General features: G+C 53.0%; 4 protein-coding genes across 4 annotated transcripts; 2 read left to right on the forward strand and 2 right to left on the reverse strand.

Annotated features, from left to right (window-relative positions):
- Nucleotides 1–3,508: 3,508 nt before the first annotated feature.
- ISF_08161 (PAB1 binding protein) lies at nt 3,509–6,174 on the reverse strand (the record flags this gene model as incomplete). Its single annotated transcript, XM_018851764.1, has 3 exons — nt 3,509–5,636; nt 5,686–6,055; nt 6,114–6,174. 3 exons carry the CDS (start codon nt 6,172–6,174, stop codon nt 3,509–3,511), a joined length of 2,559 nt encoding a protein of 852 aa, XP_018701034.1.
- A 1,565-nt stretch (nt 6,175–7,739) lies between these two features.
- ISF_08162 (ubiquinol-cytochrome-c reductase complex core protein 2) lies at nt 7,740–9,287 on the reverse strand (the record flags this gene model as incomplete). The annotated part of the gene is made up of 4 exons (XM_018851765.1): nt 7,740–7,835; nt 7,894–8,738; nt 8,794–8,968; nt 9,030–9,287. The coding sequence occupies 4 exons, from the start codon at nt 9,285–9,287 to the stop codon at nt 7,740–7,742; spliced, it is 1,374 nt and encodes a 457-aa protein (XP_018701035.1).
- A 1,221-nt stretch (nt 9,288–10,508) lies between these two features.
- ISF_08163 (RNA polymerase III Rpc82, C -terminal) lies at nt 10,509–11,924 on the forward strand (the record flags this gene model as incomplete). Its single annotated transcript, XM_018851766.1, has 1 exon — nt 10,509–11,924. One exon carries the CDS (start codon nt 10,509–10,511, stop codon nt 11,922–11,924), a length of 1,416 nt encoding a protein of 471 aa, XP_018701036.1.
- Nucleotides 11,925–12,592: 668 nt separating this feature from the next.
- Nucleotides 12,593–13,956, forward strand: ISF_08164 (Mitochondrial carrier domain protein; the record flags this gene model as incomplete). The annotated part of the gene is made up of 6 exons (XM_018851767.1): nt 12,593–12,653; nt 12,760–12,797; nt 12,861–13,249; nt 13,320–13,497; nt 13,553–13,807; nt 13,870–13,956. The coding sequence occupies 6 exons, from the start codon at nt 12,593–12,595 to the stop codon at nt 13,954–13,956; spliced, it is 1,008 nt and encodes a 335-aa protein (XP_018701037.1).
- Between the last annotated feature and the right edge of the window lie 298 nt (nt 13,957–14,254).

Below are 14,254 nucleotides of genomic sequence, written 5' to 3' on the forward strand. Positions count from 1 at the left end.
AGTAGTCGGTAGCCTGTAGGGTCCAAGGCAGACGACAACGGCCCTGCAATCTCTCTATATCTGATGCATGACATCCCCACAGCACCCTCCCCCTTGACAAGCCACGATAATTATCCTACCTGTAACTAATCCGTACCCAGCAAATCAGTAGCCAACTGGGTTTGCTGGGTAATCTGTAGTTCAGGAACTTCTGGACCAGCCTCCCCACCGTTCCGGGTTATGCATTCCAGGACTCGACCTTGTCTTCCCTGTTGACATGCGTCAGTGACATTCATCTCCGGAGAAAAATCCGTGCCTGTGGGTGGCGCCTTTTTCTTCTTCTTCTTTCTTTTTCTCTCCCCTAATATGGGATGGAAATTACTACGGATGGTTGGGGGAACCCGCCGTGGTGGCTTTTGCCTTGTCTTCTGTCACTTTTTCCTTGCATCTCGCGTGGCCCCCCTTCTCTTTGTTGCGGTGAGGATGTCATAGTCATACATCCCAAGTCGATAGTCAGCCGCAGGCCCCCGATGAATCAGACCAAAAAAAAAAAAAAACCACAAAGAAATTCTTTTTTGTGCTTCGTTACACTGGGCTGTCCGGCCACGCAGGGGCCTTGGTGGCTGCCCTCGTACGGCGCGTCGTACCACATAGATGGGTGGTCTTTTTCTTTGACCTCGAGTCGCCCTGGCTTCTCGTCTCTGCGACCACCTGCCTGCACCTTGCACCCCCGAGTCTGTATATATTGTTACATTTAGAGATACAACACGTGTTGCCTCTCCCCACAGTGGTCGTGCTGGCAGCGGGCCGTGTTACCGTGAGAGGAGCAAGGTTGAGTTTCTCCTAGCGCCGGCGGCTAATAATCTATGTACGTCGGGGAACAAAGTAGTTGGTTGTGAATGAGGTTGTTCTGCGACAGCGAAGCATAAAATTAACCAGAAAAAAAAGCATTCATATCACGTTCATCACATGAGAACCAAAGAAAAAGAAAGCATAACAACAACGTAACAAAAAATAAAAAAATAAAAAAACTCCTGGCATGTTAATCCGTGTTTAGATCGACCTTGGGCTCTTGCCACTGCCCGCCAGCACGCGCCGGGCCGCAGCCAATCAACGGCCTCTGCACGGCCTCCACCGGCCACCGGCCGAAACAACCCAACCCCCAACCCCCGAAGGCCTAAAAAAAAAAAACAGGACCGGCTTGCTGCTGCTGCTGCTGCTGCTGCTGCTGCGGCCGGGTCATATTTCATTGAACTGACGATTGCCTTCTTCCCTTCCTTTTCTGAAACCATCAACGTCGGCGCCCCTGTTTCGGTTCCCGTCCAGCTCCCTCCCTGGATGCACATCAACGACGGGTGATTCGAGCATAAAAAAAAAAAAACAAGAAACGCACGACAGACAGAAATAGTAATAAATCGTACGGGTGCATTTTTGGAACAAGGGAAACAACCCGAGAGAGCGATGGCTGGCCGAGGTGCGACCGTTCCCGTCCATTCCTGCCCGGGGCTGTACGGCCGGTCGGCGCGGCCCAGTTCATGCACGTCAATAGTTACCTGATGAATACTCCGTACAATCTACAGATTACTGGGTGCATTTACTGCTAGTACTTTGACCAAAGCCATCCGCTCCCAACCGGCCGGCCGCGTACGCCGGGGTGCCATATCCATCATCACCCCATCCTGTCTAAATTAACACCGCCGCCCCCTTCCACGCGCCGGATCCTGATGAGCTTGGCATTTCCTTTTTTTTTTTTTTGCCCATCGCCGTTTGCGTGCCATGCCTGTCCCTGCCTTGTTCAGCTGGGGCTTTACTTTTCGGTCGTCGTCCTTGTTCATTCATTCACCCAACTAGTCAATGCATCCCATCTCGGCTCCTCCTGAACCCTCCCCCTCCCCTCTTTCATTTATTCCATAGACTCCGCCAACCGCAGTAGAAGACGCACGTTAATGAAAATGAAACCGGTGATATCGAAGACATATCATTATTATTATTGTTTTTCTTTCTTTCCGACTCTGCTTCTCTCTGCTTCGTCACCGTTCTCATCTCGCCAAAGTTGGGGCCTGGCCTCCGGGGCGGATGCAGCCACAAACCCTCGGGTGCCCTCGCCGTCCGCCCAAGTCCGCCCAGTCCCTCCCTCTTCCTCCCTCCTCCTCCCTCCCTCCCTCGCTAAGCCGTCCCCCCCCCGTTCCGGATGTCCGCCGCAGACATATATTTACCAAGACGCTGTCAATAGTAATATATTTCCAAAACGTCCGTCTTCTGCACCGCTCCATTATTATTCTGCCCTAATTTCTCTCTGCAAAATAACCAACCGCCTGCTAACCTCGCTCCCTCCCCTTCTGCCTTTCTCATTCGCCAACTTCATTCCCTTCGCCAACTTTCCTCCCTCTCACCTCACCTCACTCCCCCTCCCCACATCCACATCTAGCTTCTGCCAGTCTTCCTCGTCCTTCATCGCCATTCTTTGTGGCGTGTTTCACAATCCCCAACTATTCACTCTCGTCGGCATCCTCCATCACCAGTAGTCACCAACAAGTCGACTACTTACGCAACCTAGACCCTGCCACTCGGTTGCACGCCGACCATTCCGACGCACTCTCTGACCCCTGCCTCTGCCATCTCACCCCCTCACTCCTCCATCACCCGTTCCATCACCGCTTTACCACATCCAATCGAACCTCTGTCACGTTTTTCATGGTTTATTTTAATTTTCCCATCTGCTTCTGCCTGCTAATACTCCTTCTACATCTGCCGCTCTCCGCCTTCGCTGCCCACCTCCATCACCGCTACTCCTCCCCCATTTGAACAAATAAAAAAAAAAGGGACTTGGGCATGCCTCGGCCTGGTCCATGGCCTTCACCCTGTCCAACAGACCGTCCAGACTGTCCTTGCCTGTAATGCTTTGATTCCTGCCATCCATCACCTCCAACAGCGCTGGTTGTATTGATACACTTTTGTCGCTGTTTTGCCCCTACATCTTCTCGGTAAAGGGCCCCGGGCCAGTCTTCGGCGCCTTGTCCCTCACGTCTGGCTCCGAGTCGTCTCTTTGCACGGCCCGCCACCTTGGCTAGCATTTGGCTATCCAAACCTGGCCCTGCCTTTGCACTCCAGCTTCTCTCATCTCCCGTCTCATGCAGAAAGAAAGGAATTTAGTCCATGTGATGCTGTGATTCATGTAGAGCGAAGAAACAAAACAAGAAAAAAAAAACCAAAGAAAATCCCCGAAGCCCAAGGACAACCCAGTCAGGCCCATCTCTTCCCTCAACCTCGAGAGCAACTCCGTTTTTCATGCTGGATACGCAATTCCAAGTAATAATTCTTTCCTGTGCTTTGTGTATTGCTGCTGCCCTCGCGCACTGTTGGGGCGGCTCTTCCCACGGGTAGGTGTATATATGCTGCTTCATTCGTCACAGTAGTCAACACTTTGTGGGGGCTCGGCCCTGCTTGTGCAATTGCAGTGGTGTATCCGCACGTCGCAGACCGCTTCATTGATATGTCATGTCATAAGTTGTTGCTGACGCTCTCACTCTCACTGGCCGCCGCCCTGGCCTGGTCCGTAGACAGGTTGGTTGTACTGCACACTCGGACTCATGCTATACATCGGTTGGCCCTGTTGTGATCCTTGATGAGCCATAGCCGGCGCTGAAGGCCGTCCCGGGCTGGGGTATCCATTTGCTACAGGTCCTGGTTGTGGCGGGCCGGTAGGTGGCATGAACTGTCCATGGGCACCGGGATACATCAGTTGGGGACCGCCAACCATTCCCTGCGGCCCATGCATAAAGTGCGGTTGCATCATCATAGGCCCTTGGGGCGGTGCGTATTGAGGGTGGTTGTTGGAGAAACTTCGGTACTGGCCCATCTGGGGTGCACCTCCACCCATATAAACTGGTTGGTTGTACACCACCTGGCCAGGTGTGTTGTAGACCATCGGCATTTGTGTCATGCGAGGTGAAGCAAAGGATTGTTGCGAATTCGAGTGCATCATGCGGTGATCATCAGTTCCATACTGGCCATGAGGGCCCGGCCCGTGATGAGGCGTGTGCATTTGCATGGGTGGCATGGCGGGAGACTGACGCTGGCCCATGTTATGCGAACCATGCTGAAGATGGAAAGGCAGCTGGTGTTGATGAGGCATTGCAGGCGATGGATTGGGGGTCGCCATTGAGGCTTCGGAAAATGGGTTTCGTTCCAAGCGCGCCTTGTACGTAAGGTGCATCGTCGAGTCAGCCTTCTCGTCGTCTCGAAGCTGTCGCCAAGTGGGAAGAGTATCGTAAGAAGGTCGCAAGCCTCCATTGTCGTCCCAGTTGCGGCCCTGGGGCGGAGCAATTTTCTTAATGTGCGAAAGAATGCAGCACTTCTTGGCATCGACGGCTCGAGTCTTGCGTCGAATAAGTTGCCCGGTCACAGCAGCAGCAGCGCTTGAGTCGGTAACGGTGTTGGCAGCGGTGCGAGGGCTCGAGCTTGCGCTCACCTGGTTGATGGGGTTGAAAGACGGAGCAAATGGACTTGGTCGGAACTCATGGCTGTTAGGATTTAGCTTCACACTCATGTGGCCTGGAAGAGCGCTATGTCGACGGTTGAAGTTTGCATCATTTGTGCCAGCAGGCCCAGTGGGTGGTGCGCGGGTGTCTTGACTAGCGGATGGCTGCTGGACAGCGGGTGGCTGCGAGTACTTCTGCTGTTCAACATTGCGCAGCCGCTGGGCTAGGCTACCTGTCTGCTGAGTAGGCATGTTGTGTGGGCCGTTACGGTTGTTCCTGTATCCCTGGCCGTGGTATTGCTGAGGGTAGGGTTGGCGAGGTCCGGTATGCCGATTTGCCGCGCCAGCTGGCGAAGCTGTGTGCGGCCCTGCAGGAGCACGCGAGTTTCGTGGGTCGGTAACAGGAGGCATGGTCGTACCTTGCTCACTGCTTTTTGGAGGGGTATCTTTACCACTGGCGGGGGAGCTCTTGGAAGAGGAGACTGCTTTCGATCTTGCGACTTCTTCGGCGTTCTTGATGGCTCGAGCTTGAATTTCCTTTTGCTTGACGGGATCTTTTGCAATGATGGACACAAGATCGTTTGGAACGGGCGTTGAGAGCTTGAAATTTGTCGCGAATTTTCGCAACTCAGTGAGCTTGACTTCCTTGTCAGCCTTGGCCTTGCTGTTTCGAACCTTTTCAGCGTTGATTCTCTGCTGAGTAGCGAAAGTTTTGAACGAGTTCAGAACATCACGCTCAACAGTTAGCGTGGCGCTTGGCTGGGAAGTTTTCTCAGCTGCGCCAGATGCAACTTTGGGTGCGATAGCGGCAGTATAGGTAGCAGCAGAAGGGCCCTCAGCCATCTTGGTCTCTGATGTTTTGGTATCCTTTGGCTGTGCAATTGGAGAACCTGTGGGTTTCTCTTGAATTGCTTGCGAATTCACGGCTTTGGATAGATGTTGCTGGGTAGCGGTCTCGTTTTTCGGAGGAATGGAAGGTTGAGCACGAGACTGATCAGAGGGGACTGGTGTTTGTTTCTTTGGCGGAGCTTTTATCTGCGAAGAAATAATGGCAGGATCCACAGGAGCGCCTTTAACATTTGACTGCGCGGCCGGGGCTCTCTTCGCCGGAGGTGTATAGCGGTTCTCGCGCCCGCTACCAAGAGGCGGAAAGTCTTGTCGGCGGACGCCACTGTATCTATTGAAAAAGTTAATATCAAGTAGCGCAGGACGGCGCAAAAGCATACTTCTCTTCTTCGTTCTCGTCTCCGCCACTCGTGCCATTGAAGTCCATCACTCGCTCTTCGGCCACATGTGCGGTCGTGGGGACACTTCGTTCGATCTCGCGCGCCTTTCTGTCAGCGGCAGCTATTCTTTCGCGATACTGCGGGTGGCTTTTGTTGATAGCAGTCGTGTAGATATTTTCGTCGTAATCGGTCTTGAGGCCGAAAAGACGCTCGTTTGCCGCGAATTGGTCCCAAGCACCGCTCCCCGTGGGCCCTTCTAGACTGGCATCGAGACCGTCGGTAGACTCTGGGACCCAGGGCTGAAGGACTCGTTCTCCAGCGGCGGCTCGGTTCGAAATGGCTGTGTCGGTTCGAAAGCCGGGTCGATTACCTATGTGCCGCTCGTTAGAGAGAAACTTGAAAAAAGTTTAGGGGTTTGAAACACAAACCATTATGTCCGCGGCCCTCACCCTTGCCGCCAGACGAAGCAGCATCCTTTTTTGGTGGCATCGTTGAGCCTTAACCTTTCGTGAACCGAAATCAAAACAGGAGGGAGTAAAGTCCACAAGAATACGGCAATGCAGTATGTTTCTGTGATAAAGAGGCAAAGTCAGCCACAGAAACCCTAGTCTATTGAGAGCAAGCCGGTCAAAGCCAGAGAAGGATAAGTCTTGAATGTTGCGTCATGTGACAGCCAGACAAGTCTGTAGTATTCTCTGCTGCGACGGCAAGGCAGGCATAGTGCGATAAGGCCGAAAGCCGGCGTGGAAAGTGATGCGCAACAACACGAACCTGTTAGTGTGTGCGGGAAGCTCGGGTCGAATGATCGAGGGGTTAGGAGAGAGCTGTGCCGTCAATGAACGGAGAGGTTGAGAGAATACCAGGTTCTGTCGTCCACCAGGCCTGCTCGAATGAATAATTAGTTGATGTTTAAAGGTTGCGCGTAGGATCCAGACTGGGAAGAAGCAGGAAAGGACTCAGGGGTTTGGTCGGGCAGCTAGCTGTTGCAAACAAAAGAGAGAGCCAAGGCGCTGGCGACAAAGGAGTGTGCGGCAGGCGGTAGCTTACCAGGAGGGGCAATGTAGGGATGCCAAACAGGAGGATCTTCGTCACCACCGATTTCGCCCAGCTCGTCGCCGCTAGGATTGCCTCTCAATAGGCGCAGCGGGCATGGAGAGATGGGTTTGCAGGCGAGAAAGGGACTGAAGTCTCGCTGTGGAGATGGTTGATGAGGCTTTGTTTTCCCCTACCCGGTTCGCTCTTGCCCGACTAGTGGGAAAAGGGCCTGGCCGTGTCCACAATCTGGGCCGGGCAGCGGGAGCGAGCTACTTGAGGCTACCTTGTGTGCACCGTGCATATACCGTGTGCAACCCTTTTCTCAACTGTAGGCGCATAACCCTGGCGCCCTGTACTCCCCCAGCGGGCCTCAAGAGCCCTATTGGCGGCAAGCTGGCAACGCTTAAATACAGTGTGACAGCGCATGCCGCGTTGCTGGGCTGCTCTGCTTGCCATGTAGCCATTGGTACCCTTGGCCTTTCTGTGGGCAGAAGCTTCCAAAACCACCCAAAACTGCCGCGCGTGGGACGACACACGAGACCACCCTGATTCTTTGTCCGAGGGGAAGAGCTTCTCAGTGCAGACGTCGAAGAGGTTGCTGATGCCGTCGCGGACAATGACAGACCCCAGTGAAGAGTTGTGTGTAACCGCACACGCAGCTGTAGCGCCTTGTAGACTCCTAAAACAAAAATTGATTCTAGGAGGTAGTCGTGCGCCCATTGTCTCTGCATTGGGCGCCAATGGAGTCTCGTCACTCTCTTGTCACTCTCTGGTACGTCCTTAGCCGTTGGTCAACAAAGTAATCGCAGCGCTTTGAAACCTGAGAACTGCGGTCCAAGAGATGCAGATGCAAGATACCTAATACAAGCATAAATTCAACGACAAATGAGATGTCTTTCTACTACAGTTATTGACAATAAGATGTTGAAGGACTTTCAGTACTTCAACTCAAGACAACGTCTCCTTCGCGTCTAGTCCGTCCTGACTATTGTTACATGATTTTGTGTTTTCGATCCTGTCTATACACGAAGGCCAATCTCCTCAGCGTAAGGAAGCACGAAAAGGTCACCGACTGTGGAAACGGTGGCCTTGCCATCAAGGAGAGCCTTGGCAGCCTATCACAAAATCAGTTAGCAGCTTGCGGGAACGGCGGGCAGGACTTGTTGAACTTACGGTCTTCAGCTTATCAGCGGTGACGGCATTGAAAGACTGGCTAATGCTGACAATGTCAAGAGGCTTCCCGCTGTTGACAATGCCGTTACCGGCCAGCAGGATGCTGGAGTCACGGAGCTGAGCCTTGTCGAGGGCATCGAACTTGGCGTTGGCAATAGCCTTGGTAACGTCCTCCTTGCTGACGGATCCCTGAGCAATGGCATTGAGAGCCTTGACGGCATCCTCAGCGCCCTTGCGAACGGAAGCAGCGGCACCAGTGAGCTGGATAGCCAGGAGACCTGCGTCGGAGTAGGCCAGGCTGGAAGCGGTAGCGGATAGTCCAGGCGTGGTGGCGGCGGCCTTGGAGAGCAGACTGAAACCGGGAGACCACTTGATCGAGGGCTGGTTGCCCAGAAGCGAGGCAAGGACGGCAATTTCAGGCTTGGAGGCGTTGACGTCGGAGCCAGGGAAAGCAATGACCATCGAGTTGCCGGCGGGGTTGGCAGTGCGCTGCTCACCACCAAAGTACTTGGTGGCTTCAGTCTTAAGGGATTGGCCGCTCTGAGAAGAGGCAGGGACGTCCTTGAAGAACTGGCTGACCCAGCGCGACAGAGTCTCGGTATTGGCACCCTCGGCGACAATGGCGATGTTGGGCTTGGTGTAGACAGCATCGGCATAGCTGGCCACGTGCTCCTCGTTCAGGTACTTCTGGGCGGGAACAGCGGAGTAGGGAGCGAGAGCAGCTCCAAGGCCGGTGTGGAAAGCAACGGCGTGGGCGTTGTCAAGGGCAATGGCAGCAACGTTGGAGCGGTTGGCAGCCTGGCGAAGGTGTAGAACGCGCTCAACATCCTCGTGGAATTCGTGGGCTAGCGATTACTATCAGCTTAGTGTTGTAGATGATGCATTGTCTCGTCATCTTACTGGTGTACTTGGTCTGGGTGACAACCTCGGCAAGGAGCTCGGCGAAGTAGGGAAGGTCGTCCTTGAGGAAGCTGGCGCCAATGACAAGCGCTTCGCGTGTATGGCTGGCGGTCAATTGACCACCGAGGAGCTCGGATTCGCGGTTGATACGCAGGGCAGATCGTTTTTGCGTGTTCTAACGGGCCGCGGTTAGGATGAAGAACAAGTCAAGCTTACTGCTTACGGGGGAAACGCACTTTGAAGGCAAACTCCTCGAGACCAACGGTCAGGCCGGGAAGAGGCTGGTAACGGGTACCGGCCTTGGCAACGATGGCGAGCTTGGTAGTAGGGCCGTGAATGTCCCTGGAAGCTACCTTGAGGCCATTGGCATCAGTGGTTTCGAAGGCGCCCGACGAGGCGACTGCGGCGAAGCCTCGCTGTTGAGCTGGGCGAGCGCTGCAGGACCTGCGAACGGCCTGCTGCGCGTTTCTCGCGAGAACCGATCTCGAGATCATCTTCGGGTATCGTGGCGTAGGCAATTGATTAAACCTTGAGCCGTCGTCGAGGAGCAATTGAGCACCAAAAAGAAGTGCCTCGTCGAACTGCTCCCGTCTAATTTTCGGACACGGGGATCCGGCCAATCACGTGATGGCTATTATTCCGCAGAGCCTCCACTTTGGAAGAACTTGGCCTGTTGGGCAAAGTCCTGCGCTCAGGTACTAGTTACCTACTGGTAATAACTGTGGTGGGTAGGTAGTGGTTGACTGGCATTTTTTTTTTCAGCTTTTGGAGTGCCTGTGTTCAGCAGCCACTGCCAATTCGTTTGCCCGTCTTTGTACCTGATACACTCCAATCAGCCGCTTCCGGCCCCATTCAGCCCACTGTCACAAGGTGGCGGGCACGCTGGCAAAAAATTCATGAGACTCATCTTCATCTTTTGACAAGCTTTCCAAACCGCGGGCGCCCACTTGCATTTCTTTGTCGCAGGCTTTTCTTCGACACATCGGTGTCTCATTGCACACAAACTTCAATGACTTCAAGGTAGCCATTGTTTAGCTCTAGAGATAGCGAGAGGATCTCTAGGAGCGATCGCAATGCTTGTTGTTAGTCAACATTGACGCGCGTGTGATGCACCGAAGCTAACCGGCTTTCTAGACAAAGCATGCAGCTGAGCTCTGTGCTCTCCTCGTGAATGATCTGCATGGGGAGCTTCCCTCGGTATGTCTTCTTGTAGCCTTTTAAGATTTCTGCATTCACGGGTTGGGCACTCTGCTAACAGACACTTCTCGCGACAGCGTATTCTTACTGCGCTCCTCACCAAAGGCCGATCTAGCATCGCACAGATTGCACAGTATACGTCGCTGCCTCCAAGATTCCTTCGAAATGGATTGAGCGTCTTGATACAACAAAATCTTCTTTATCATCAAACCGACTCCGACAGTAGAGGTACCTACTACGAAGCGAACCCCGACGCGTGCTATTGCCTTGTTCGATCTGGCAAGATCCTTGAGGCCATTGAAAGCCAGTTTGGTACCGCAGAGCGTGACTTGGTCCAAACGCTTCTTCAACTTGGATTCGCTCGAATTGCGGACTTGACGCAAGCCTTCAAAAGTCGAGCGCCGAAAGCAAATGGCCACACAAATGGGTCAACAGACGCGTCGTCTGGCCTCATTGACTCAGAGTCGCATCTCAATGCGGTGTTAGGGAGACTGATTCAAGCCGAGATAATCGAGACGATGCGAGCCGACAGCTTTCGCAACCCGCGCGATGTCTTTCGCGACATTGAACAAGAGATGACGAGAACGGCTCCTGGGGAAAAGACGAGCAAAATCACAGTTGAGCAGCACGGTCAGATCATGTCAAAGTACCGCACGTTCAAGGAGCAGGGCAAGAGCCTAAAACGTCAACTGGACCTCACAAGAGGCACCTCGGGTAAAAGACGAAAGCTCCAAAATGGCAGTGGCCGTCAGCTGGATGATGATTTGGACGCGCCTCCGCTAAACCCCAACATTGTCGTCAGAATAAATCATGAAAAGTGCCTGGTTGAATTGCGCAATCATCGCCTGGCAACATTTGCAGCAGATATGCTTGGCGAGATTACCGGCACGGTCTACAGAGGGCTTCTAGACCTCTTGTCTGTGGACATGTCAAAATGCCGACCTGACCGACTGCTTGAAGAGGAGACTCCTGGCCATAGGCTGACTGTGACAACTATGGAGATCTTCCAGCACTTGGATGAGTCTGTCAACGTCCAAAGCGGTATTGGCAAAGCTCCAAAGGATAAGATCGATTTGCAGAGTGCTGAGAAGGTCAGAGCCGAAGCGCAAGATTCCGATAGCGATTCTGGCGCTTCCGATAGCGAAATGCCTGTACGGAGACCATCAACTGCTGCCAGGGGCTTGGATGTCGAGATGGACATTGGCTCTGGAACAGAAGAGGACCAAGAAAATGGCGTGCCTCAGACAAATGGCAATGGCAGGGCAAAGGTAAAATTTGAAGATGATGGATCGTCGAGAAACAATCGTATTGAACAAATGCGGCAGCATTTGCTTCTGCTAGCGGAGAGCCCGCACCGGTTCGTGCGGCACTGTGGCGTCCAAGGATGTGGGCAGTGGACTGTCGATTTTTCCAAGGTTGTTAAACGACTGAAGGAAACAGAGCTGGATGCGTTTATTGAGCAGTCGTTTGGTCGACACGGGCTACGTCTGACACGGATTCTGCGCGAAAAGGGCAAACTTGACGAGAAGATGCTTCCGTCGGCGGCACTCATGAAGAAGTCGGACGTGCAGCTCAAGATGGCTGCCATGCAGATGGCGGGTCTCGTTGATGTGCAAGAAGTACCAAAGGACAATAGTCGAATGGCCAACCGGACGCTCTTCTTTTGGTTCTTTGACAGAGAACAAACGGAATTGCAAGTCCTCGATGATATTTACAAGGCCATGGTGAGGTGCTTAGAGACACTGCAGGTGGAACGCCACAAGGAACGCAACATTCTTTCCTTTGTGGAGCGGAAAGATGTACAGGGCAAAGAAGAGGAAGTGATGACGACGGAGCATTACGTGAAGTACAATGAGCATCTAGCGGTGGAACAAAAACTTCTTGGTCAGGTCATGCGACTTGACGAGATGGTTGCCATTTTCCGGGATTACTGAGGGGGATTGGGGCATGATATCCAACTATGTATGTATATAGATGACGAATTCAAGCATCATGAACTAAAGGGTGGCTCTGGTTGTAGAAAGCATGAAGGGTGCGTATGACAGACGATTTAGATGAGATGAGGACAAGTGCATGTTGTATTGCATTGCATGAATATTCGCATGTCCGCCTGAGGCCATTTTTCGGTGCATATCCGAAGTCATTGATGATGAAGCTATGTATGTAGGTAGGTAGGGTACGGACTTGCGGCCCGTCATTTGCCAGGGGCAGGGGTTGCAGCCACCAATAATTAATGCAGTAGGAACAGCCGAACATGTGCTAGAGAAAGTCAAGTCGCATGCATGAGCCCAAGTTGCGAGAGCTATTTACTTGTCCAAAATATGGGCGTATTTTTATTCTCACTCACTATTCAGCATACAGTTGCTATCCTGGCAGATGATCAATTTAATATAGCGCACTCAGTGAGATCTCCCTTTGTTGCAAGCACTAATCGCTCAGCGCCTGGCCCGCATAGGTACCGCTATCGGCACCGGCTTTCCCTCTGTCTCCCGGCCCCCATCTTTTTTTTTCTCCTCGCTCTCCAAAATCAGGAGCCAGCCAGAGCAGAGTACTCGCGACATCCTCCAACCACCACAGCTAGATCTGAATTGCTCGCTCCAAAATGTCTCCCGCAGCTGGCGCAAACGAAAAGGAGTCCAACCTCGCCCGAGTGCTTGGTTCCGGTACGCTTGACACCTTCCCGGCTGTCTTTGCGCATGCCCGCGCAGCATAGCGCCGGCCGAGTCATCCCGTAGTCGCACACGACAGTCCGCTGACCGACCATGACAGGCTCTGCTGGTATCGCCGAGTTGGCCGTCTTCCACCCCGTGCGTCCGCTCCGAATCCAACTGCAGCCCCTTGCGAGTCTCAATTACTAAAACTCAGACCAGGTTGATACAATCGCCAAGCGACTGATGAGCAACCAGACCAAGGTACGCATTGCGCTCCAAACCGCCGACACCGACCGGCGCCTTTTCCTCCACCGCCCTGCTCTCTCGTACCTCGGTGTTCTAACTGCTTTTACAAACCAGATTGCCAATGCCGGCGAACTGAACAAGGTCATCTTCAAGGACAAGGCCGCTGCGCCCATCGGCCGCAAGTTCTTCTCCCTCTTCCCCGGTCTCGGCTACGCTGCCGGCTACAAGGTTCTCCAGCGTGTATACAAGTATGGCGGTCAGCCTGTGGCACGCGACTGGCTCAGCCAGCACTACGGCAAAGATTTTGAGAACACTTTCGGCAAGAAGACTGGCAAGGCTGTCATGCACTCGACGGCTGGCAGGTAAGACCAACACGGACGATCGCCACGCCAAGCCAATCGAATCCCGAAATGCTAATCTGCAATACTTTAGTTTGATTGGTATTGGTGAAATTGTCCTCCTACCCCTCGATGTCCTCAAAATCAAGCGTCAGACCAACCCCGAGGCTTTCCGTGGCCGTGGTGTCCTGAGAATTATCGGCGACGAAGGCTTCGGATTGTACCGTGGCTGGGGATGGACCGCTGCCAGAAACGCCCCTGGTTCCTTTGCTGTATGATTCTTCCCGAAGTCTGCATTGAATGACAGCTGCTAACGCCTATATCTAGCTGTTTGGTGGCTCTGCCTTCGCTAAGGAGTACCTCTTCCACCTGCAAGACTACAACAAGGCCACTTGGTTCCAGAACTTTATCGCATCCATTGCTGGTGCCTCTGCCTCGCTTGTTGTCTCTGCTCCCCTCGATGTTATCAAGACTCGTATCCAGAACCGCAACTTTGAGAACCCCGAGAGCGGTTTCCGTATCCTGTCCAACATGGCCCGCCACGAAGGCTTCTCCAGCTTCTTCAAGGGTCTTGTGCCCAAGGTAGGACTAGGCTGCCCCGTCCTTGATGGCAATTTTAGAACAGGCGCTAATCTACCACGCAGCTCCTCATGACGGGCCCCAAGCTGGTCTTCTCCTTCTGGCTGGCTCAGACCTTGATTCCGGCCTTTGATACCATGTTCCGGAAGTGATATTCTTAATCAAATCTGCGACAGAAAATTTCACGAGACGTTCTATTATTTGGAAGATTATATGAAAGCCGACATCGCAGCACGATGTTTAGTTGGGATAGCTTGGTTTATTATATGGGACATGCGAATGCAGCAGATGTAGACACGCACGGCATATAGAAAGCACAGCTCTGTAGAATACAAAGGGGCGTTTTGACTTGATTAACAAACTACCTTATTTGCTATGATGCAGGTCAGACCCGATTCATTATTTTTAATAGCCAGGGCTTTCATTGGAAGAAAGCCCTGGCAGGCGTGC

This window comes from Cordyceps fumosorosea (assembly GCF_001636725.1).
Source record: "Cordyceps fumosorosea ARSEF 2679 chromosome Unknown scaffold_27, whole genome shotgun sequence".
NCBI lineage: Eukaryota > Fungi > Ascomycota > Sordariomycetes > Hypocreales > Cordycipitaceae > Cordyceps > Cordyceps fumosorosea.